The 22,557-nt window shown below is 41.1% G+C and overlaps 1 protein-coding gene across 1 annotated transcript; it reads left to right on the top strand.

Annotated features, from left to right (window-relative positions):
- The first annotated feature begins 5,209 nt into the window (after positions 1 to 5,209).
- Positions 5,210 to 21,867, top strand: LOC136486351 (uncharacterized). Its single transcript, XM_066483214.1, has 12 exons — positions 5,210 to 5,230; positions 5,441 to 6,511; positions 8,994 to 9,166; positions 10,320 to 11,134; positions 11,415 to 11,572; positions 11,679 to 11,940; positions 12,162 to 12,378; positions 12,475 to 12,598; positions 13,364 to 13,579; positions 15,179 to 15,980; positions 16,071 to 16,300; positions 16,489 to 21,867. The coding sequence occupies exons 1-10, from the start codon at positions 5,228 to 5,230 to the stop codon at positions 15,593 to 15,595; spliced, it is 3,456 nt and encodes a 1,151-aa protein (XP_066339311.1). The 5' UTR covers positions 5,210 to 5,227; the 3' UTR covers positions 15,596 to 15,980; positions 16,071 to 16,300; positions 16,489 to 21,867.
- The last annotated feature ends 690 nt before the right edge of the window (positions 21,868 to 22,557 follow it).

The raw sequence follows: 22,557 nt of genomic DNA, 5'->3' as shown, positions 1-22,557 counted from the left end.
CTTAGAGGTCGTATTCAGCCAACCAACCACTGACGAATAATAAGCCATTCGTTTTTGCAGAGTTGATTGCATCCATTCGTTGTGATTCAAACCCTAACTTTCATTTTTTGTTTGGCGAAGATACACTACCGGAATCCTTTCGACGAACGAGTTCTTTATCGAGTGTTACGCTAAAAATACTCGACAAAAAAAAAAACATTCGGTAAATAGGAATTTATCGAGGATAAAAAAAAACACTCGATAAATAGAGAATTTACCAAGTGTTAAAAAAAACACTCGGTAAATAAATAAAATATTTTTTCTAGAAAAAAAAGGAAAAAAGAAAAAAAAATAAAAAAAAAACTTTGCCAACTGTCCGATCGAAATACTCGGCAAACAAACAAAATATCGTATTTAACCAGCGCCCACTCCTCCCGTCCCCACCCCTTCTTCTTCCCCTCTCCTCCCGCAGGCGCCGCCTCCCTCCCCTCCTCTCCAGACCGCCCTCTTCCCCTCCGGCCACCGCAGAAATCTTCGAATGTTCCTATCGTCGTCCGGGATTCATCATGTGTGTCCGTACGTGATTTTCGTGTTACTGTGTTCTAGTTTTCCTCTTTTTTGTTCTTGCTTCGATCTGTTTGATTCGAGGTTTTGGGTGTGTTTCGGTTGGCTAGATTCGTGCAATGATATGTGCTGATGTTGCTCTATAAATGAATTCGATTGGATCAAGACGAGAGCTGCTTTTCGGTTTTGGGAAAAGTTTTCGTTCTCTGACTTCGATCTGAATTTTCTGGAGGCAGAGTTCAAATGGGGCAATGATTTCTTGAGAATAGCTTCCCTCCTCCGCTGTGATTGCCTGTGCAAAATTTGGAAGCGATTCGTTTTGATTTGATCTAGTTTTCATTGAATTTTTTGGTCGCGTCCCTTTTCTGCTTAAGTCCGTCGGCTCTGTCCGGCGTCCGCAGGAGCGCGCCCAGCGCCCGAGTCCGTGCTCGCTAGCGCACAGAGCACACCGGTGTGGTACCGTTGTTGGGCCACCGGATTCAAGGTCCAAAGACCCTGCGCTGGTACGCTCCCTCCTCTCTCTGTGTTTCTTCTCTTTCTCTGGTTGATTCGTGAAAAGGAGTCGAACTCCAGGAAGCAGTCCGCCGCTCCCAGGCTGCTCGGTCCGACTCTCTCCGTTCGTTGCTTGTTCCTGCTTCAGGCACATGAGCGTAGGATCCAGTAGCAGCAGGTGCATCTTGCTGTTAGCTTTTGAGCGGCAAGTGCAGCAGTCCGTGCTTATTTTTTGATTGGTCAAAAGTTTACTAGCATCTCTTTCTCTCTGTTCGGTGCCTGATTCTGTGTGGTGCTCAGCTGCAAGAAAAATTAATCCAACAGTTTTTCATGCACTTGCGTGTGATCAGCTGTATAAATTCTATATTTCTTTTCCTGGACTTATATCTGCTAGAGTCAGTGAAGTGGATCTCCTAGCAGACCTTCAGTTTTTTTGTTTGGTTGACTGCTTGCAAATTATTATCTAATTAGCATGAAACTGTCTGTATATTGGAAATTGTCATATATGATAGTGTAATTCCTAATTTTTTTTTTGGAAAATAGGTTTGCCCGAGTGTAATTCCTAAAAACACTCAGCAAACAACAATGGTGTAACACCCTAAAATTTACCTCTTTTGAAAATAGGATTAAAATGATTTATTTATGTATTTTTGTGCTCATGAAAACATAGAAAAATAAAAAAATATTCATTAATTTAAAATTTATCATAAGGTAGAAACATGTTTGTGCATACATGCCCTTGCATTTGATTTATTTGGTTGAGTGGTTTTGATTGAAAATTTAAAATGGTTTAAATTGCTTTTGTAAATAAAATTAAAAATGGCTTTGAAGTAAAAGAAAATTTAAAAATAAAAGAATTTAAAAAGGTGTAAATTTTATTTTTGAGTACTTATCAAAATTTCTCATTTTTAATTAAGTTGAAAAGTGTATTTGAAATCCTATTCAAATTTGATCTAATTCATGTTTGAATTCGGTTTGAAAATGAAAAAGGAGAATGGAAAAGAAAATTTGGAAAAGTATTTTTCATTACTCTCCCCTCCTATTTGGCCCAAAGCCAGCTGCCGGCCTGTCCTGTTTTTTTTTTCTCGGGCCGCAGGCCACTCCTCCTTTCTCCTTTTCTCCGGTTGGCAGCAGGCCCAGCGCGCTCGCCCAGGCCCACTCCCGTAGCCAGCCGAAGCACAGGCGCGTCCCTCTTCTTTTCCTCTTTGTTTCGCTGCCATGTGGGACCCACGCGTCAGCGCCTTCTCCTACCTCGTGTCCGACTGGGACTCTGCTTGAGTTGGACGTCGCCGAGAGCCCCATGCCGCTACGACACTGCCTTGCCATGCCGCCCACGTCGCTATCCCCCATAAATAGCGGCCCTGCCTCCGCACCGCCTCCCTCGAACCATATCGCAAGCTGCCGCTTCGCCTCGAGCCAAGCCATGGCCGCCACCGCTCTTCATCTCCGTGGCCGCCGCCGTTCTGCCGCCGCCGCAATAGCTTCTCCGATCATCGCGCAAAGGTTAGTCTTGAACATCCCTCTCTCTTTGTGTCGACCGTGCTGCTTTGCTGGGGTATCGACGTCGAGTCCGAGCCGCGCTAGCTAGCTAGCTCCGTGACGCTTCTGCTCTGCTCAACCGCCGTGAACGCCAGCAGATTAGATGAGTTCGGCATGCCATGTCTTCATCCCCGTACCAACAGGCCAAGCTCTTTCCGTCCATGCCGACACCGCCTCCCACACTGATGCCGGCTGCTCCAACGGCACCGTACCCAACGCACAGCCGTGACGAGCGCACAGCTTCTGCGCTCCCTCCGCATGCACGCGCGCGAATGAGTGACACCGCGCGAGCGGAGTTAGCAGAGCAGCCCGCCGTGCATGGCTTTGCCTGTTCCAGTTTGCTAGGTTGATGACGGCATATGAGATCGCATGAGTTTTGTGGCCGTTTTTCTTTAGGAAACAAACCTTGAAATACAATAGAAATACACATCATCATGAGCCGTCTTTTTTCAGATCTGTGGTCCAGATTAGAAGATACTCTTTCACTGGCATATTTTCTAAAGAGTCCCTCTATTTTTGACAAATGAACCCGCAGTCAAAAACATGTTTTCAGATTTTGTTTTCTTCATTTGAAAGCGTACTTTGTTTCGGTTAGATTGAAAATACGTTTTCAACTATTTACAGATTTGCCACTAATTTTGTTTTAGCCATAACTTATCCGTTTTAACTTCGATTTGACCCGTTCAACTTGCGTTAGGTTCGTAATTTCATAATCTATATGTTCATACTACTGTTATATATGTTTTCAACTTTAAAAATTCGAGGTTAGATTTAATCTATTACTTTAATAAAGGAAATCTTGTTTATTTCATATCTTCCGAGTTTTAGCTCCGTTTTAGTCCATTCAAGTTGCGGTAGATTCATAGCGACGAGATCTACGCGTTAGTAACAGTGTTTATCATGTCACTAACACTGAAATATCATGGTTTAAATCATATCTTAAATAACAATTATGCAACTGGGTTTTATAAATAAAATATGATTTGTTTTACTTTAGTATTATAATTCTAACCTAAGTTTGACTTAATTTATATTATCTATAAATATCCTATATATGTTTTTTTATAATTAAAACACATGAAGCTAATAGTTTTATGAGTAGATCTGTCGGTAGATGTATCTTTTTCGCCGTAGCTCCGATTAGAGTGCTTTTCGCGTCTGTGTGTTCATAGCAAGACGTAGATTCGTTTTATAAACTTTTCATCTTGATTTTATGTTTAGTGTACTGTTCCAATTTAGATCTATTGTTTACTTCGTGTATGATTGTATGGATGCTTGTGTGGTGCTTTATGATTTCGTCCAGTCAGTGAGATATACGTGGTTATCAATAAGAAGAAGAAGAAGAAGAACGTTGAAGATTAAAGCTTACCGAAGGATCGGTGTTTAAGGCAAGTATAGCATGGGATCTTCCTTGTTGTCCTATACACCTTTAATCATTTAATTCATAATGCATGTGTCTACCTTGACTGTCACTGAGGATTTCCCAGTACTTTGTTACCCGGTACCTTGATACCTTTGGGTTGTTGCATTGGATAGTATGATGCTAGTGCTCAACTATAACCATGATCTTGTAACTTGACTAATGTAATATGTAATAAACACTAAAAGATGCTTTTTAGCAACATAGAACAAGGGGGCTAGAGCATTGAGCTGTTTTATGGTGCTCTAGATTCCTCTCCCTAAGGACTTATCTGTAAGTGATCATCCGTGACTTATAGTACAGCTGTGAGGGCTATATGGCTCTGGCTTTAGCTCAATATGAGGACCTTTTTCTAGCTTGTTAGTGGTTACCTTTATGGCGCAAGAGGGGCTCCGGTTTGTATGATCTCGGCCTGCTAGGAGGGTGCACTTTGATTTCTTGGTATTTTGTTAGTCACTCCTTGGAGGGGGGCTCATGCTGATTGATGAGAAAATCTTAGCGGCCCTAACTTGTTAGACGAACCTTTGAAAGGCTTCATAGTGAACCCTGCCGACCTTCCTTGGTAGTGGGTCAAGAGGCTGATCACCTCGGGCGAAAGGGTAAATCACGACTCATAGTGAAAGTGTACAACCTCTGCAGAGTGTAAAACTGGTATATCAGCCGTGCTCACGGTCACGAGCGGCCTTGGAACATTTACGGAATAGATGATGAACACGGATGATACTAATGATAAAGATGCTTATTAATGATTACTGTTTATGCTATTCATTATTCATGTTTACCTGATTATGTGTTTATGGACTTATGACAAACTTGTTGCCACCCAATTGCTAAAAGATGATTCATTAAAAGCTAATCGCAGTTAAACCAGTATTAGCCTTTTGAGCCTCATGAACCCCATGTCATATTTGTTGAGTACGACACGTACTTACGCTTGCTTTACTTTTTAAATCTTTGGAAAAATCCCGGATGGGTACCAGATTGCTAGAGTTTGGAGGAATTAGGCTTGTGATCAACCAGTCAGTTATCCCTGTGGATTTAGAGTCTTCGCCTAAAGATCGGAGTTGTCTTTCCGCTGTCTATACTCTGAGGTTATATTCTTTATACTAATACGTTATGTATTTAAGCTTTGTCTATTGATATTACCCTTATTTGTAGCTATATGTGAGATTTGACTTCCTGGGCTCATATATGGTGTGTATCTGGTTTTGTCCTTAAAACCGGGTGCTACAAATGGTATGCTGAGAAAAAAATTATTATTTTTTCTTTAAAAAATAGGTTTGCTAGATCTGCGCATATAGTTGCCACTGTCATGTAGTTGTATCAATGAACGAGAAGTCAGTAGTAGTGCGATGGCTCCATGTAGATATGGCAGATGATTGAATCTTTGTTGTATAAAATTAAAATGATATGTTGAAATTAACACCTGTTCTGATTTTGTAACAGCAAAAACCAAAGTTCTCAATCATGGCCGGTGTCCTAGATGCTTTGGCGTCCTACATAAAAAACATGCTCATGGAGATGGCGGTAGAAGAGGTGGATATGTTGCTTGGAGTGTCCGGTGAGATTGATAACATGGACATCAAGCTTCGGGATCTGAAGAACATCCTTGCTGATGCTGATAGGAGGAACATCACAGACCAAAGTGTCCAACCATGGGCGATAGAGCTAAGGAATGCTATGTATGATGCCACTGACATCCTCGACCTATGCCAGCTCAAGGCCTTGGAGAGAGGCCAAAGGCATGATGCCAGATGCTTTAACCCGTTGCTCTTCTGCATACGGAGTCCGCTACATGCCCACGACATTGGAAGTCGCATCAAGAACCTTAACAAGAAACTAGATGACATTAAGGCACGTGGTGCATTATTCAACTTCATGAACCTTGGTACTTATGAGGACCGTGGAAGAAACGTGGTATCATATCCTTCTGGTACCCGTGAGACGCAAGGGGGGCTTGATGAATCTGGTTTGGTTGATGAGAAGATCGAAGAGGACACAACAAATCTAGTAGAGATGCTAACAAAGAAGTATCCAACTGACGACGACAAATCCAACAAAATAATCATTTTCTCCATTGTGGGAATTGGTGGGATTGGTAAAACCACCCTTGCTCAAAAGATCTTCAACAGTGAAGTCATAGAACATGAGTTCACGAAGAAAATATGGTTGAGTGTCAACCAAGACTTCAACAATATTGAAATGCTAAGGAGAGTTATTATCGAAGCTGGTGGAAACCACCATGCTTGTGGAATTTCAAAGGTGGCACTGGAACAGACTCTAATAGAAGCTTTGAAGGGACACAAAACCTTATTAATAATGGATGATGTCTGGGACTACAATATATGGGAAGGTGTGCTTAGAACTCCCTTTGTCAATGCCATGCTAGCTCAAGGTAGCCGTGTGCTGGTCACCACAAGGCATGACATAGTGGCACGTCAGATGAAGGCAGAGGAGCCCTACCATCGTATTGACAAACTTGGGCTTGAAGATGCATGGTTGCTGCTCAAGAAGCAGGTACAAGTTAATCCATACATTTATTACTTTACTTTAATTATGCATTTTGTTTTCTAGCTGCATCACTTTAGTTTTGCTTCTATCTTAGTAGTGGGAACTAGATTCCCTGTCCTGGCAACAACTTCTATTTTTCTTCTTTGTTTCAAACATATAGTTCTACGTACGGTGGTGACCTTCGAAATATAATATAAAGAAACAAAATGCCATACTTCCATATGTTAGTATTGTAATATCCTGCATATGCAGTCAGGCAGACTCCACATAGGGCAGGTATTCACAATTTTTTGTTAAGGCAATTCAAACTTGGACATTGTATTACACTTCCTCCTTTTTTTAAAAGAACTTGAAATCTGTAGGTTCGAGGGGAGCTGTCATGGGATGTAACGTCGGCAACACCAAATGGCGAATTAGCAACTAAATTTAATTCACAAACTAAGGCAACCTTAATAAGTCTGTTTACCACTAAGCTCTTTAGAGTAAAAAAAAAATGGTCTTTGAACTTATTCTTTATGGTGTCATCTGGCTCCCTAAACTCTCAAAATGCATGCATTGTGAGGTTAGCGAAATTGTCTTGGGATGTAATCTGAGTCCCGAACTCCTATAACACTACTTTCATGCCGCCACACTTGTACTAGAATGTCATCAAGATCCCCAAAATTGTCACATGAGCCCTAACCCATTATACACCCTATGTGGCATGCCACAATTGATCCATTTGTGGTCTAGTATTAACAAGTAGTCCAACGCGAGGGTGTGTTGCACATAATGGGTTGCTGCACTATATTGTAGTGCGAAGAGAGAGACAGAGAGGGAGGGAGGGAGGGAGGGGTGATTGAAATGGTGGGCCAAAGGCAAACATATATGTGTCGTGCCCTAGGGTAGGATCCACTAGTCGAGATAGGATCCACCATGGCGTGTCATGTTGAGGCATGGAAAGGTCCGTTTGGATGTGAATGACATCGTGTTACATGTTCTAAGGCTAGAATTAATATATTGAAGAGTAAACTTCATGGTCGGTCCTCGAACTTGTGAGGTTATCTCATCCCTGTCCCCAAACTCAAAAAATATGTCATTCCGGTCTTTAAACTTTGTTTGGGTCTCAGATTTTTCAAAATGGGTGTTGATTCAAGCCCGCGTGCAGAGGTAAGACTCACTTGCTTGAAATAAAAGATTAACAGGGGTTTTAGACAAAATGGCCGAGACACATAAATTACACAAATATTTACAAACCTCATGAGGGACTACTTTGAAAAAAAATGATCTTCCTCATTAGAAACACTACATGAGTTCATCTCGCTGTCAGTGTGGTCGGGAATGCGAGAGTGCGAGCCACTGCCGCGACTGCACAAGCAAGATGCCACCACCACCGCACAAGCGTGGAGGTGAGTAGCCGTCGTGGCTGCATAGCCACCCATTGCGTAGGCACACAGGCGAGCAGCCGCTGCGGGCGTGTAGGCGCATGTGCAAGCTGCCGCCACCACTACGCAGGCGAGCAGCTGCTGCCCACGGCTGTTCACATCTGTTAATCACTGGCACACCTAAAAGGCCCACTCTATTAATGGTCGTTCTCAGAGGTGGCCTTCTTAAGAGAGCTGCCTCTAAAAAGTTATTTATAGAGATGGTTGTTTTTGGATTGTCTACCGAATGCCTTTGAAAATCATTAGGCATTTTAGGAGCAAGACACTTTCGATCTCCTCTGTTAATAAATGGGCTTGTCTGCTAAAACTGTTTTTCAGTAGTATGTTCCACTTGTAGTAAACAAAATCTTTATTAGATTTTTTCCCGCTATGTGTCACCTTGTAATGAACATTTTCGTTAGTATTGAGTTTACATGCATGAACAGACTATAGCTTCATTATACAAAATATATTGATTGACCACCATTATGTGGCGATTATTGCGGCAGCTGGTGTGCACAAAATGTATAAGGTGCGAATACTCCCTACGTCCCTAAAAAAAGTCACTATGAGAATCGTGCTGGTCAAACTTTCTTAACTTTGACTAGGTTTGTAGAAAATAAACATTTATATCTCCAAATAAGTTTATTATGAAAATATATTCAACGATCTACCTAATGTTACTAATTATGTACCATACATATTAATATTTTGTTAAATATATTTGGTCGAAGTTAAAAGTTGTTGACTTTTTAGGAAGCAAGAATAACTCCTTTTTAGGGACGGCCGATAAAAGTGCTGATTTTGTTTCATATTAGGACAGGTACTGTAGTACTTTTCACAGGTGACTGCAAGCAAAGAAGATGAACTTCATCATCAGCAGTCAATATTATTTTACTTGTGACTTTCTTGCCTTTCTTTCTTTTTACTTATTTTCACATGCATACATAATATGAAAGAGGTTGACCAAAAACTGTGTGCTAGAGACTGCCATAGGTTTCTTTCTTGATGTGCTTTGAATTGATAGGATATCTCGACACTGTACAAAAAATTCTTGCTCGTCTAATTGGCCTGATTACTTGCAGGTTACCAGAGACATAAATGATGAGCCCCAGATTGAAATACTAAAGGATATTGGAATGAGACTTGTAGAAAAATGTGATGGTTTACCTCTTGCGGTCAAAGTAATGGGAGGTCTCCTGCGTCAGAAAAGGATAAGACGAACCGACTGGCATAAGGTGTTAGATGATTCTCTATGGTCAGTATCACAAATGCCTAAGGAGCTAAATTATGCAATATATCTTAGCTATGAAGATCTGCACCCTTGTTTGAAGCCTTGCTTTTTGTACTACTCCCTCCTTCCTAGGGGCACATTGTTTTTGGTTGATGACATTGTTGGCATGTGGATTAGTGAAGGATTTGTTCATGGAACTTTACGTGACTTAGAAGAAATAGCAAGGGAATACTATGATCAGTTGATACAAAGGAACCTTATAGAGCCTGACATAACATACACTGAACAACAAGTTTGCCACATGCAAGAACTTGTTCGTTCATTTGCTCGATACATGTGTAGAGATGAAGCACTAATATGTCACAGTATAGAAACTGACATAACTGATAAACTTAATTCAGGAAAGTTTATAAGGTTATCACTGGAAACAAGAGGATCAGAATCAAGTGACTTAGAGTGGAGTTTTCTAGAATCACAGATATCACTGAGAACCCTAATAACAGCCGGACAAATAAATATCAAAAGTGGAGATTCATTGGTTTATTTTTCAAGTTTACGGGTCCTACATGTGCAACATGCAAAGTTTGATGCACTTGCTGAATTTTTGTATCAACTGAAACACTTGAGGTATTTGTCCATAGAATACAGTAACATATCTATACTGCCAGAAAATATTGGCAATATGAAATTCTTGCAATATGTTAGCCTTTTTGGTTGTAAAAGTCTCGTGAAGCTTCCTAATAGCATTGGAATGCTGCAACGGTTGAGGTTTCTTAACCTCGATGGCACAAGTATAAAAAATATACCCAGGGGTTTTAACGGTCTTATTAGTTTGAGAAAACTAGGAGGGTTTATAGCCCACATGGATGGTGACTGGAGTAGTTTGGAAGAACTGCGGTCTCTCTCAAATCTCACAAGGCTTCATATAAGTCGACTGGAAAATGTATCTTCTTCCTCTTTTGCTAGAAAGGTTAGGCTTGGTGAAAAGGTGCGCTTAAGGGATTTGTACTTAAGTTGCACCAGTAGACATGGAGATGATGACAAAATGATAGAAGAGGATGGTGGCATCCCTGAGAAAGAGAAGAAACAAATCAAAAAGTTATTTGATGAGCTCTGCCCTCCGCCTTCTTTAGAAAACCTGGGAATTAAAGGGTATTTTGGTATGAATTCTCCCCAGGTGGATGATGTCAGCAGCAGCAGAGAGCTTGAGGATTCTAACAATGGAAGACTTACCTTGTTGTATGGAGCTCCCTAATGGATTATGTCAGCTTCCTTCTTTGGAGCTCCTACAAATTAACCGTGCACCAGCCATCAAGCGTTTTGGGCATGAATTCCAGAATCCCTATCATGATCGCCACAATCATTCCCAGCAGGCAGCGGTTGGTTTTCCTAGATTACGCGAGCTCAACTTCTCCGGAATGACAGGATGGGAGGAGTGGGAGTGGGAACAGAATGTGCACGCTATGACTGTCTTGGAGGAACTTCTCATCAAGGGGTGCAAGTTGAGGCGTGTTCCACCAGGCCTTTCTTTCAGTGCACGGGCTTTGAAAAAACTGTATGTATACAATGTGCAGCATCTAAGATATCTAGAGAACTTCACTTCTGTTGTTCATATTCAGGTGTTTGAAAGCCATGACATGGAGAGGATAAGTAATTTCCCTAGCTTGCAGAAACTAGAGATCATCATGTGCCCAAAGTTGAAGGTATTGGAGGGTTTGACTGCGCTACAGAGACTCGAGCTAGAGGACTACAGCATGAAAACACTCCCAGAGTACCTAATGGACGTGAACCCAAGATATTTGTGCCTGTGGTGCAACTTTTCGCTGCTCACTTCCATTGCCACTGATTTCCGAGAGTGGGACAAGTGCATCCGAAAGCAACAAGTCAAGGCATATACATCTGATGGAGACATTCCATGTAAATGGTATGTGCGATACTCGAGAGATCCTTTCAACTTTGAGACAAACATCACCCGCTCCGTCATAGCTCATGGTAAATGAAATATCTAATTTGTATTTTTTGTCAATTAACCCATTTGTACCATGTTTCTTAATTTCACTTTAAATATACCACATCAAAGGTTTTTAGGTACTATATGTTTCTTGAGAAGGCCCTAAATAATTAGTGCAAGGATTTTTACTAGTACATTATAGTTTTGGGAGTGTCTTGTCCTAAAAATTGATCTACCTTTTTTGGCAAAAAAATTCATATATATATCCTTCGATAAAAAAAGTTTCTGTTGCTCTGATTCAAGAAGATTTATGGTTTACAGGATTGAGAGATCGAACAAGCGAACTTGAAGCTTTGGAGCATATACTTGCCAAAACAAAAAAGCCTTGTAATCTAAGCTTGTCCCTTTTAAAGGTTATCACAAAAAATTTCTCTAATACGTGTAAAATTGGTCATGGTGGATGTGGAGAAGTCTACAAGGTAATTTAGTATTGTTACGTGATGTATCACACTTTCAAGTTTGTTTACTCCAAAGAGCTGAGGCTGAACTAGTGTTTATAGCTATACTTACACGTCAAGTTAACAGGGTGTCCTGCCAAATGGAGGGATTGTTGCTGTGAAGCGGCTTTTCGAAAACTATACAATGGAAGACAAGATGTTTGGTCGGGAGGTCAAAAGCATGATGCTGGTTGAGCACAACAATATAGTACGGTTTCTTGGTTATTGTTCTGATACACAAGGACATGCATCATCATCACAGGAAGGAAACTTTGTTATCGCCGAGAAACGAGAAAGGTTACTCTGTTTTGAGTATATAAACAATGGAAGCCTTGAGAATCATATTACCGGTACAATAATTAACTTCTTATGTTTTCTAGAACAAAGTGTAGAGTAATTTCCATATGGTTTAGTCAACGTCATCTTTCCTATTTCCTGTTTAACTTTGTGGAACAGCTGAACAAATATAATATATAATATCCATTAGTATATTGGAATTTCTGCATATGTAACCAAAATGTTAGAATATTTGTACTTCCACATTCTATCTATTCTTATTTTACTTTTGCAGATGAACTAAGGGGATCTGAGTGGCATACTCGCTATCAAATAATTAAAGGAATTTGCATGGGTTTGGATTATCTTCACAACAAAAAGGGTATTATTCACATGGATCTCAAACCTCCCAATATACTGATAGATGATCATATGGTGCCAAAGATTTCAGATTTCGGTATATCAAGACTTGATGGAAAATCACAAACTATGAGTACCCGCCTTTTTTCACCGTAAGCTTTACATTAAGAGAATACAGTGTTATTTCCGGAATTACACCCTTACATTTTATTTCTTTCACTGCATTGAACTGCAATGTTTTCATGCAGAGGATATAGTGCTCCAGAATACCTTTTCGATGGAGAAAGGTCATTCAAGTCGGATATCTATAGTTTGGGTATGATTATCATAGAAACTGTAACGGGAAGTAAGGAGAATCCAAATATTGCTAAAGTAAGAGTCATCCTGTCTTATCATAAAGCACATCTTATAATTTTATTTTGAGCAAGTGAATTTATTGTTGGCTGATGTAAATTACGTGGCCATTATGTATGGATATGTTTGTGTTGTGTTGATAAACTATTGGTAAGATTCCGTGTTCTTTGTGGACCTCTATACCACTGTATTTCATAGATTCAGCAAAGAATAACTGCATGTTCAAAATGTAATAATCCTTAGTTAAAAACATGAGAAAAAGATAAGAGTTTGAACTTCTCCCATTCAATACGTAGGAATTTATGCCACTTATGTAGGTTGAGTCATGTTACAACGGATTACTAGATGCACTACCATCACACAAAGGATTAATTAAGTCCCACATTTTTATTATACTAAGTATTAAATAGTGATTAAAACTCCTTATCAGTAACCTTGGCAGTGAAACAGGACATACATATCATCAGGTACAATATCAATTTAAGGAAAATAAGGGAGAAATAGTACTGCATGTTCCCATTAGACTTTTACATATGAAATAGTACTCGGATATTCTCATGGGAATTTTGTAAAACTTGTATGTTTTTTTAATGTAAACCAGCTCAAGTACTGCTGGAATTGGTGGAGTTCAACATAATAGAAATGGACCATAGTACTGATTTAAAACTTTGGCTCATGTATCATGTATCATGTATTCTCGAGTTGATTATAGTAGACACAAAGTTTGATTTGCGTTAGGTATTTATGTATCATTTACTAAATAGTCTCTGAGAAAAATGGCAGGTACTTAGAAGATGGAGGCACAGGTGGAATAAATCATCGAAGTATACACCATTGGGGCACCAACAAGTTACAAAATGCCTCCAGTTAGCACTACGCTGCAGACAACAAGAGCCGAAACACAGACCATGCATATTGGATATAATCCGTGAGCTGGACAAAGTATATACTGGGGGGGCTCAGCAAATCATAGATGACACTGAATTTACATCTCAACAGGTAACCCTGTTTTCTTCGTTGAACCTCAGGAGCCAGATCACTGCCGGTTCCAAAACCCAATTCACTGCTGGGTTTTGGAATGCAGTGAGAGCCATCCCTGTCGCTGTCAGTTTTATTTGGCCTGCCACAGGAAGAGACCACTGCCACTGCCGGTGCAAACCACCAACTGGCAGTGATATTGATTTTGGTGCAACAAAAACTAGATTTTTGTTCCAAATAAATGATTCTAGACAAACTAATAATTCACAAGCGAGCCGCAAATCCTTCAAGAAAGCAAAGTAATCCATGCGCAGACAAATGTTGATCCATATATACAAAGCAATAAACAAATATTTCCATGAAAGAAAGCAGCAAATCCATGTATACATGCAGTGGATCCATATAAGCAAGCAACGGGCCAATGGTTCATGAATCGAACACGTTCAGTTTTGAACTTCAGAAAAAAGAAGAAGAAAGCACTTGTACACTACCCATGATTGGCACTGCATGTGCCCCAGCCGCACGCTGCTTGCTCGCCATCTGTGTGAGCGCGCGAAGATGGAGCTCACCGCAGCCCTGGGATACCACATGGTAGAAGTGTGGTTGGTATACCACATGGTGGAATTATGGTTCATTAGGGTCTTAATATCAGCGGCATGCATGAACACCTAAACCTTATGTAAAAAAAAATGAGCTTACCTATTGAAGGTGTAGATGCCCTTCAGGAATGCTGATGTCTCCATTCCTGCTAATAATAGAAGACATGATGTTCTTGATGAACTAGTTGACGATGACTCACAGTTCTTGTTGGTTGCCTCCACCTCCTAGCTGGTAGCTAGCCACTTGTCTTCAGACAACACCCGAGGTAACCTGATCGCGAGGCTACAACGTACGACCCTAATCGTGACCCATAACTTTGTTAGGGATGGGTTACCCTTCTTTTACCTCAAGGTGGACTAGGTCCTGGCTGTTCGGTTGATTACTAGGTAGACCGATCATGGGAAGATCTTAATCAAAAGTTGTTAGACCCCTCCAGGCTTCATCATGTCTTTGACAAGCCAAGATCAATGCTAACAACACATGCCGACTCACTGTCAGGGGAAGGTTGTGGTGCAACCGAGGGAAGAGAGGGCCAAGCCACAGGACCCCAAAGTGTGGAAGCCCCATGTCGGACCCTCGAGCTACAGCCCCGCATTGGAGGAGAGGGAGAGGCAGGCTAGGGGTATAAAGGTAACGCTGGAGGAGAAGACGGTTGGGAAGGGAGGTGTTGAGAGGGAAGGTGAACACAGAGAGTGAGAGAGAACACCGCACTTGAGATCCGGACTTAACCGGTTTGAGAGAAGTAGCCAAATCTGGGATATCTGAATTTAATTGAATTCAGTTTTTATTTTCAAATCTGTGGCTACATCACTGCTGGTCCATACTAAAATTTGGCATTGACAATTTGTCACTACAATTTTGGAAGCAACAGGTAGTGATATGAATTGAAACTACCAGTTTTAATGTAACTAGCAGTGATGTAACCGGTAGTAGTAGTACTAGTGTGGTAGCTTCTTTTTTAGTAGTGCTAGCTAATTGCTTGGACAAGCTATGGTAACCTATTTGTCTCCTTCATCGCAGATAACACAAACTTTCATGAATGACATGCTTGGGATTGAGCCACTCGAAATCCACATTCCATCTGCACCTGACATGGATATATCATGCTCAATCGAGCTGACAAATGATACGAACAATTACATTGCCTTTTGGATCCCAATAAACATACTGCGGATCCCATACTTCGTGCGGCCAGACAAAGGCGTTATCCCACCACAATCCAATTGCTCAGTCACAATAACATTCCAAGCACAAGGAAAGGAACCACCACATCATCACGGGAAGGAGTTCTGTGTGAAGAGCACCTTAGGGCATGAGAATCTTACATCTATGGATATTACAGAAGAAATGTTCAATGAAGAAGAACCAGATAAGATTGTTGATGAGGTGCATTTAAGTGTTCGTTTTGACAAGCCAGAATTAGTTGAGGAACGTTAGAAGGATCTGTCAGCTTTTCCATTACTACAATAGGCTCAAGCAGCAAAGGCATTTTGTGATGATGTGCACGTGAACATATTTGATTAGTACGTATGCTATAATCATGTACTTCTAATATTCTAATCAATTTGTTACCTGTCCTGCATGCTAACCGTTAATTGTCCTACATATATATGTCCATTAAGTTACACTTCATGAGACTATGACACATCACTGCGCTCCTCCAACAAGTTCTACAACCTTTTTGTCTAGCACAATAGTCTACATCACTGCCTAGCTAGATCGATGTTGTTGTATCCCAGGAAAAGGGCATTACACGTGGTTTCAATGGAGGTTAAATCCAAGTGTTAGTGCAGTATTTCATCTGGCAGCGACTTATTGGCAGGTTATTATGTTTTTATACGTGGGTTTTCTGTAGTACTATGAATTAACTGTGAAATATGTATTTATTTAATTTTTTTGTTTTGTAAATTAGGACAAATAAGGACAGATTTTGTCAGTCGCCTAATCACCCTCGCGGCTGACAGGGAAGACGACGGCCAGCTAGGGCTGCCCGGCGAAGGCGGGCTGGCAGGGCTGAGTGGCGGCTGGCTAGCAGCGGCCTGGGGTGACGCGGCAGAGGGAAGGAAGAGAGGCGGCGGCGGCGCAGAAGAAGAAGAGGAGGGCGGCGCACAGAGAGGAGAGGGGAGGGAGAGAGGATATAAGGTATTAACCCTAATCTTGCTTGCCTTCTCATTAAGTGTCTCCCTCATATATATATAAGGGGGTTACAATTGCTAATGGGCTTAGCACATGAGTCTATCCTCATATCGAGGCCTGATCTATAACAGCTGGGCCTATTGCCCCTCGTCACTTTAACTACCCTGTCGCCTTGTTCTGTTGTCGCCTTCTAGCATAGGTCTTACCGACCATGACATCTCTCCCCGCCTGGAGAATCAGCTCGTCCTCGAGCTGAAATTTGGGATAGAGCTTCTGGAAGAGCTCAGCATCTTCCCAAGAGGATTCCACAGCCAGCTGGTTCTTCCACTTGATCAACACTAGAAGTTGTCCTCGGTATAGTCTCGATTTAAGCATGAGGTCAGGTTCTGGAACTGTCGCTCCTTCATGCATGGTCGGCATCTGTCCTGGTTCCGAAGGTGGTGTACCTTTGTGCGGTTTAAGCATACTCACATGAAAGGCATTGTGGATGCGAGCCTGGTCAGGTAGATTCAAATGGTAGGCAACTGAGCCGATGCATTCACTTATCTGAAAGGGGCCGAAGTATTTTGGAGCCAACTTGCCTTTTTGAAGATTGGAGATCCCCACGGCTGCTCGAGCCATCAATTTGAGCCACACCCAATCTCTAACTTGGAATGACCGATCCGTATGCTTGTTATTATAATATTTGTTGTAGTAGTCCTAGGACTGTTGGAGGCGTACCTTTGTTTGCTCCAGAAACTGATCACGTTCTGTAAGTAAGTCATCGACTGAAGGTACTACAGCATCACCTGGGCTATAGGTTTTCAACTGTGGAGGGTCACGTCCATAGACTAGCTTGAATGGTGTAGTGCGGATGGATTTATGGTAAGTAGTGTTGTAGTAGAATTCTGCCCAAGGGAGACATCTGATCTATTCTTTTGGTGTAACACCCTAAAATTTGCATTCTTTTGAAATAGGTGAAATTGATTTAATTATGCTTTTATGTGTGCATTCAAACATAGGAAATAGTAATTTTTGTTGAATTAAAATCCATTATAAGGTTAGGAACATGTTTCTGCATACGTGTTGCTGCATATTTATTTCTGTATTGCTTGGTTTTAAACTGAAACTCAAACTGAATTTAAATCCTTTTCAAAATAGCTTTGGAAAATTCAGAATTCAGAAAAAGAAAAAGGGAATTCCTTTCCCCCTCTCCTTCTTGGCTTTCGGCCTGTTGGCCCAATCCGTCGCATCCCTCTCCCTTCTTCCTCCGCAGGCCCGCTCAATCCCGATCTCCCTCCATCATCGATACCGAGAGAAAAAGCACTTGCAGCATCGATTTTCCCAAAGCCACGACTGAAGGTGCAGCTCCAAATCGAGTAGATATAAAATTGCAATTCTCGAGGAGTCAAAACATTAATCTAAGTTTGATCAAATTTATAGAAAAGTACAACAATTATGATATTATTTAAATACTGTTAGATTCATTCTGAAGTATATTTTCATATTAAACATGTATACTAATTTTACATAAACTTAAGTTTGACTTGTCCTAAATCTAGAATTTTTTTTTGAGTCCTCCACGATTCTCAAAATCTTCAGGGCCCAAACATTGAAACTAGGCTGCCTTGCTGCTTCCTTAGATTGTGCCTACCGTTGACAAGAGGAAAAAAAATGTTATTTTCACCCCTCTCAACTTTCACGGTCGTCCGATTTCCACTCTTAAATACAAAACCGGTTTTCTGATCTGCTCAACTTTTATAACTGTTTGTTTTTTCATCCCGGACTGTTTTGATAGCGGTTTTTGCTGTCATGGTGCCACGTTAGCCGTCCTATATGGCACCATATCAGCTAAGAGGTGGTAGATCAGACTAAGTTTAAAGTTCGGAAGGTAAATCAGATTAAGAATATTTAACATATATATCCAAAAATAGTTTTTTAGAAATTATCCAAATACTTTTTACATGAAAAAATAATTGAATTAGAAATTAAAAAATCTGGTTTAATCTTAGAAAAATCATAGAAATTTAATTTTAGCTCAGAAAATTATGAAACTAGTTTTAATTTTTTTTTCTAAAATCATTCTCTATTTTATGGTTTCTACCTTGAAACTATTTGAGTCCTGATGAACTCGTTTTGTTGTTTATTTCTAGTAGAAAATCTCATTATGTATTAGAATTAGTCGGGTTTGATCGTCCGAACTACGTAGAAGCTCCCGTGGAGTGTAATTCAGGGTCTCCTGTCGTAGATAAATTTTCAAAGCACCCATGTGAGCCTGCGTGGCTACATACAGACTTCCACACATATGCATCTCTGTACACTATATTTAATATATTTAGTTAAGTTTTACATACTATTGGCTTTATTAAGTTTTAATACAATGAATTATATAGCGTAGTATGGTAGGAAAATCTAAATGGTAGACAGGGGACATGATTATTTTACAGATAAGATCAAGTGACGTGAACATGGTCGAGTGACACTGATATTCACACTAGTAAATATTAAGTATGATGTATTTACATGACATTGGTCTTATCATCAAAGTCACTTGATGGTAAACATAGACTAATTATAATAAATAACGAGAGCACCTACTAGCAAATAAGCACGAAAAGAAGTTTATATAAGATTGAACTAATTCTAATTTAGGCACCATAGGATAGAGTATGATTTTAGGAAAATATGAAACTAGTTTCATTTTTTGGGGCTCATATATTTAACTATAATAGATAATAAGAGCTTTTACTAGAAAATAAACACCAATATGAGTTCACCAAGATTCAAATAATTTGGAGCAAACCACCATAAGATATAGCATGATTTTGGAAAAAATCTAAAAGTAGTTTCATAATTATTTGAGCTAAAATAAATTTTCTATAAATTTTATAAGATGAAGCCATATTTTAGGACTTTTAATTCCATTTTTCATGTAAAAATATTTGTTTAAATTCTTGTAAAAGTTACTTTTTATGAATTTTTCGTCAAATTTTTCAAAATAAATTGTAGTCTGATTTACCTCTGAACTATTAGTGTAGTCTGATTTACCCCCACTTAGCTGACTTGGCATCATACTGAACGGTTGACTAGGGCCACGTCAGAAAAGACACGGCTAAAATTGTCCAAGGTGAGTTCAAACGGTTTTGAAAGTTGAGGGGCTCTAAAATGAAATTTTATAGTTAAGAGGGGACCACAAAATGATAAATGACTTTTTCCTTCACAAAACTAAGCCCTTGTTTAGTTCGATGATTTTGGATTTTGGGGTTACTGTAGCACATTCGTTTTTATTTGGTAAATAGTGTTTAAACATGGACCAATTAGGCTCAAAATGTTCGTCTCGCAATTTCCCACCAAACTGTGCAATTAGTTTTTCTTTTCGTCTATATTTAATGCTTCATGCACGGGCCGCAAACATTCGATGTGACAGGTACTGTAGCAACTTTTTGAAAGTTGGGGTGGAACTAAACAAGGGCTAAAGTCTGGAGAGAGGACCACCAAAGTCTGAACAGAGGACACACACCAGCCGATCATGAAATCCATAAAAAAAACCTTGGGGGTGGGGTGGGGTGGGGGGACCTGCCCCAAAGAGCCCGCGTGCACAACTTGTGGTTAGCACATTGAACCAAGACTAGCAATGTGGCTAGCACACTGGGACGCATTCGTCCAACAAATGCTGTCGGATTCATGTGACCCAATTTTTTATAATTTGATCCTTTTTTTAAGAAAAAATACGTTTAGCCCTCTGAGAAACGTAAACTCATCTTTTAATCCTGGGGTCGGCGCCAGCACTCATGGCGCCGAGGTAACATGTCTTGGCGTCACAGATCTTGGCTCCGAGGTGCCTGGCCGAGCACAGTAGGACATCCTAGGTGGCGTTGACGTGGCCGGTACGCTAGGTCCGCGCCAGCGCACAGATCTTGACGCCGACCTCGGCGCCACGCACTCTGGCGCCGAGCATTTCACACTATGATGTTAGGTATTTGTAATAAGTGAGCACTGAGCTGATCAGAGCTAGCATTAAGGGGGTGATTTGTTGCCCCGACGGGGCGGTCCTAAGGCCTATCCGGCACGAGTTGGTGCAGTGAGAGCGGATTGGTATCCCGGCTCGCACCATATGCCTGCTCCTCTCCATACCTTTCCCCTCCGCCATCCCGCACGCCTCCATCTTCTCGATTTCTCCTTCCCTCTTGGTCCTGGACGCCGCGATGCTTGGCGGGAACGATTTCGGCTTGCGCGGGAGATCTTGTCGTCCTGGGCTAGGGTTACCGCCCCCCATTTCGCGCCTCTCCTTCCTCCTCTGGTTTGGTGCGCTCTCTCCTCTTCCTCCCCATCGAGCTCGCTTGACCTATACGGTCAACCTCCACCGGCGGATTCGTGTTGGTCCTCCAGTGCTCCGACAGTATATCTCACCTGCCCCCATCTCCTACCCCTCTCTGTGCGGTGATTTCTGTTGAATCGTTTGTGGATTTTGTTTGCCGTCCACTGATATTAGGGTTCATGTTCTTAGATACTTAGATCTAGGTGACATTTTTGCTGATCTACATGTTTATATTTGCTTTCGTCTTGTTCTGCCCTTAGATTTTTGTGATGTGCACCTCTTATTTGTTGTACACATGTGTTGTCGCCTAGATTTTGCACATGATGATGCCTAGTCCGATTTACAAACTGTGCAAAGTGCCTTGGTCGATGATGTTTACTTTGTAACCCTAGTCGCTGGAGGAGCACCCTTTGGTGTGGCAGCCGCGTCTTGCTTAAGTCCATAGCTCTGATTCTAGTGAGGGTTCTTTGTGCTGAAGCATCTAGAATTTATGACTGTGATGTTCAATCTCTTGATATGACTGTGATGTTCAAACTCTTGATATCTCTTTGGCCAATGATGCAACATAAAAAATAAACTCTGAGGTGGCTGCAATTTGTTTTTTGTGCATTCTATATGATTCTCATGACTGTCATCAAACCATGGGACATGATCTTAGTTTTCTTCTATCTGTTTTTGTTTGCCTTGGCAGCCACCTATGATTGAGTATTTGGGAATTGTACCAACATATCGTTAAGCTGAGGCCTCACTTACTTTGCCAATGATGATATCATATTAAGCATGTCAACTATGTTACCAAGAAGTGATGACCTTGAGCTTGTGCTGAGGTACTAGAACTTTGTTTCTTACTCTATTTGTTTCTTATGCTCCAAGCTCAAGGTCAACCGAGGAGCAACTGATATCTGAGGCTAATGTGTTGAATACTACATCATTTGATCACCATCTTATTATTGGTATTTTGTGTACATGGGCTACATGCCATGCACAGGTCACTGATTTTCCAAACTACTGTTACAAAATCTTTTTTTACCAAAGCAGAGGCGGTAGCATCATTCTTGGAGTTCAGGGGATGTGAAGATGAGAAAGTGTTTATGAAGCCTCTTCACAGGTGGTCAACAAAACACCTTTGTTAGTTGTTGTTGGTATGGTTTCAAACTGCCTGTGATGGTTTCAAACTGTCGTGCAAAGTTGTAATGCCAATGACCTTGTGAGGTACCGTGACTGTAATGTTGTTGACTATTAGATGGGAAAATTATTGTATGCTTGTATTTTGTCATTAGATGCTCCAAGATCATTGTCAATGACGGCGCACAATGAACTGAGGCAAAAACATCTTTATTGTCTGTCTTGTACTGTTGAGTAGGGTGGTAACCTCACCAAAACCATACTTGGATGCTCACACCTTCTTTCGTGCGCCAAACCAAACATAGCTGGACACATCAATTCATACCACAAAACCGTCCACACAAGCAACCAAACACAATTCCTATGATCCAATATGCTACACTCATTTACAACCAAAGAGGCCAAGGTGTATGGTCTCATCTGAGATAGTTCGAGCCTGCATAGGCCCTCCATCTCGGCTGGCAGAATAAGGAGCAACCAATCACGCCCTAAGTGATGACTATCTGTGCACTGGACTGGCCATGTGGTGGGGGACGAAGGACGGTGGCCATGCATGGCGCTGGCGCTGGCGCAATAAAGGCCACTGTGATGCACGCCACAGCCACTGTCCTGATCCCCTGACCGCTGTACCAGCCGTCCAGCCTTCATCTGTGACCAAAGCCACCCGGCCGGCATGTAACGTGCAACACGTACGCCTTCATACATGCATGGCTGTACTAGCTAGATCGATACGATAGTAGTAGTACGTACGGCTCGAACACGCCAATGGCGACGAACCCGTGATGGTTTTAGGCCCGGTTTACATTCAAAAATTTTCGCTCCAAAATGTCACATCGAATCT

Source organism: Miscanthus floridulus, chromosome 10, assembly GCF_019320115.1.
Source record: "Miscanthus floridulus cultivar M001 chromosome 10, ASM1932011v1, whole genome shotgun sequence".
NCBI lineage: Eukaryota > Viridiplantae > Streptophyta > Magnoliopsida > Poales > Poaceae > Miscanthus > Miscanthus floridulus.
The sequence above is the reverse complement of the archived record's forward strand: the minus strand, read 5'-3'. Positions and strand labels throughout refer to the sequence as shown.

Coding starts and splice junctions, on each gene's coding strand:
- LOC136486351 (XM_066483214.1), top strand. Junction 11,135..11,414: donor CCGCTCCGTCATAGCTCATG/GTAAATGAAATA, acceptor TATGGTTTACAG/GATTGAGAGATCGAACAAGC. Junction 12,379..12,474: donor AGTACCCGCCTTTTTTCACC/GTAAGCTTTACA, acceptor GTTTTCATGCAG/AGGATATAGTGCTCCAGAAT.